Source organism: Dendrobium catenatum, unplaced genomic scaffold (genome assembly GCF_001605985.2).
Source record: "Dendrobium catenatum unplaced genomic scaffold, ASM160598v2 original_scaffold_31805, whole genome shotgun sequence".
Taxonomy (NCBI): Eukaryota; Viridiplantae; Streptophyta; class Magnoliopsida; order Asparagales; family Orchidaceae; genus Dendrobium; species Dendrobium catenatum.
In genome coordinates, this window is record NW_021350263.1 from 1 (window position 1) to 2,473 (window position 2,473).

Genomic DNA, 2,473 nt, shown 5'->3' on the forward strand with positions numbered 1-2,473 from the left:
AACGACACCAAATTCAACTCAATCCGAGCCCAAATGATCCCAAATCGAGCACCCGAAGTGCTGTTGGAAAGTTCGTATCACAATTTGAGAGGAGGGAAGCAAGAAGAAGAAGCAAGAAGAAGGGAAGAAGAAGAGAAGGAGAAGGAGAAGGAGAATCAGCTCCTGCTCGACCACTGCCAGAGTTCTTCCCGCCGCCTGAACAAAGCCGGAATTATGCCGGATTTTCGGGAGACGCCGGAACTCTGCACAACTTTGTAACTGAATTTAAATTAATGAGAAACTCATTGTAATCTGATCGTCCTAACTTGTGGGACGAATCAACCTTTTGTATTCTCAACCGTATACTAGTGGAACCTTTTTCAGCTGGGGCGCAACCACATGGTTTTTACCCTTTTCAGAATTTCACGTAAAATATGGTGGTACTTTTATCTTTTATTTGTGTGTTGGCTGAATTATTCGTTATAACTGTTCTCGGATGTAAATTATAAAAACTCTACCGCCACGTATATTCTATCCCGCAACAATACATAAAAAAATTTAACTCAATTATTCGGATTAATTCATTATAAATATTATTTATGGAATTTTTTTTTATAATAATTAAATGAATAAATTTTTTTGTGAAAGGGCCACGCTCCATTTGCATGTGAAACGTATGGTTCTTTTATTCTTCCGGACAACGAGTTCTTAATAGAAATTTTTGTCCGGCTTTTCTCCGTTGTTTTCCTAACCGCGTGGGCCCACCTAGGCGACCTACCACAGCAATCCCCGCCATCCGCCACGTAGCAACAATTGGCCCCAAAAAAAACCCAATGGCCCGCTCATAATGCGAAAAATATTGGTTAAATATTCTTTTTTTTTTTTTTGGGAAATTGGGTTAATATTCTGAATTTTATCATAACTTCAGAATTTTGGATATAAATTTTTTTTATAATTTTTTTTTTATAATAACTATAAGATGTTTGGTTGACTACTGTAATATTTTACTGGTGCTAAATATCATTAAAAAGATTGGAGTAGCTTCATTAACAATAAGATTAGAGAGTTATCTTTTCATCAGTCTTCTAATGCTCGATTATGAGAATAGCATATCAAAATTTAATTGGAAATTTTATTACTGCTTCTTAAAACAACTTTAATATTTCTTAAAGCATCTTTTTAAATTTTTATATTGAAAAAATTACTTTAAGAAAATTGTAAAAAAAAGTCGTCCCAAAGACGAAGCCTTAATCTATATTATGTTAAGAAGTTAGGGATAGACCTAAAAAGATTAGAAATTATTAGAAATTGATTTTATTAGATAGAAAAAATTGTAAAAAAATGATTTTTATTAGATTAAATAAAAATGTAAGCTTAATAAAATAATGGAGAAAAATTTTGTGGAGTCTAAATCACATAGGAGATAAGTACATTAATTTTTGTTATTATTTTGTATATTTTAATATTTTATTATTTTGATTAATATTTTAATTTTTAATTTTAAATTTAATATAAAATAAAAAATATAATTTTATCATATATATTATTTAATATTTCTTGTCAAAATATGGATGGAATTAAAAAATATATTCATTATAAATATATCATAATAATTTTTAAAAAATTCTTATGTTTTTTTTTAAATTAATATTAAATATAAAAATTTTATATTTCACCAATCTTGAAGAAAAACATCAATTTCAAGTTAATCCAAAATTTTTCAGAATACTGTGGGCCCCATCATAGCTTCTGCTTTATATAAACCAAGCCTACGCCGAGGATTTCTACTTCCCTGTTCTCATTTCGCTGTTTTCGCACAGAAGGATGGAGAGAAAAGGATCAGAGATAGAGCTGCCTGGATTCAGATTCCACCCGACGGAGGAAGAAATACTGGATTTCTATCTCCGGCGAGCCGCCGCCGGCAAGAAGCTCAACGTCGACATCATCACAACCGTCAATCTCTATCTCTACGACCCCTGGGATCTCCCAGGTATTAGAATTTGATAAACCCATACTAGGTTTTTTCTTCTTCTTCTTTTTCAATTAAGGGTTTGTTAATTAATCTTATGGGTTGGTTTGTAGCGATGGCGAAGATGGGAGAGAGGGAATGGTATTTTTTTGTGCCAAGGGATCGTAGGCAGGGCAATGGGGGGCGGCCGAACCGGACCACGGAGAGAGGGTTTTGGAAAGCAACTGGGTCTGACCGGCACATTCGAAGCTCGGTGGATCCTAGAAGGCTTATTGGGTTGAAGAAGACTCTCGTTTATTATCGTGGTCGAGCGCCGCGTGGTACGAAGACGGATTGGATAATGAATGAGTATCGTCTACCGGATGCATCTAACTCCTTTGGTTCAGCTCCAACACCTAAGGTTTGTATTTCATTTTCATTGCGATTGAAGAAAAATGATGCTGTATCTAATTAGTTTGAAAATTGTTGAACTTGTTTTGAAATTAGTGTCAAATTAATCTTAATATTTTAAAATAAAATTAAAGA

At 33.5% G+C, this 2,473-nt stretch overlaps 1 protein-coding gene across 1 annotated transcript; it reads left to right on the top strand.

Annotated features, from left to right (window-relative positions):
• Positions 1–1,772: 1,772 nt before the first annotated feature.
• Positions 1,773–2,430, top strand: LOC110101656 (NAC domain-containing protein 22). The gene is made up of 2 exons (XM_020829649.2): positions 1,773–1,969; positions 2,062–2,430. Exons 1-2 carry the CDS (start codon positions 1,804–1,806, stop codon positions 2,400–2,402), a joined length of 507 nt encoding a protein of 168 aa, XP_020685308.2. The 5' UTR covers positions 1,773–1,803; the 3' UTR covers positions 2,403–2,430.
• The last annotated feature ends 43 nt before the right edge of the window (positions 2,431–2,473 follow it).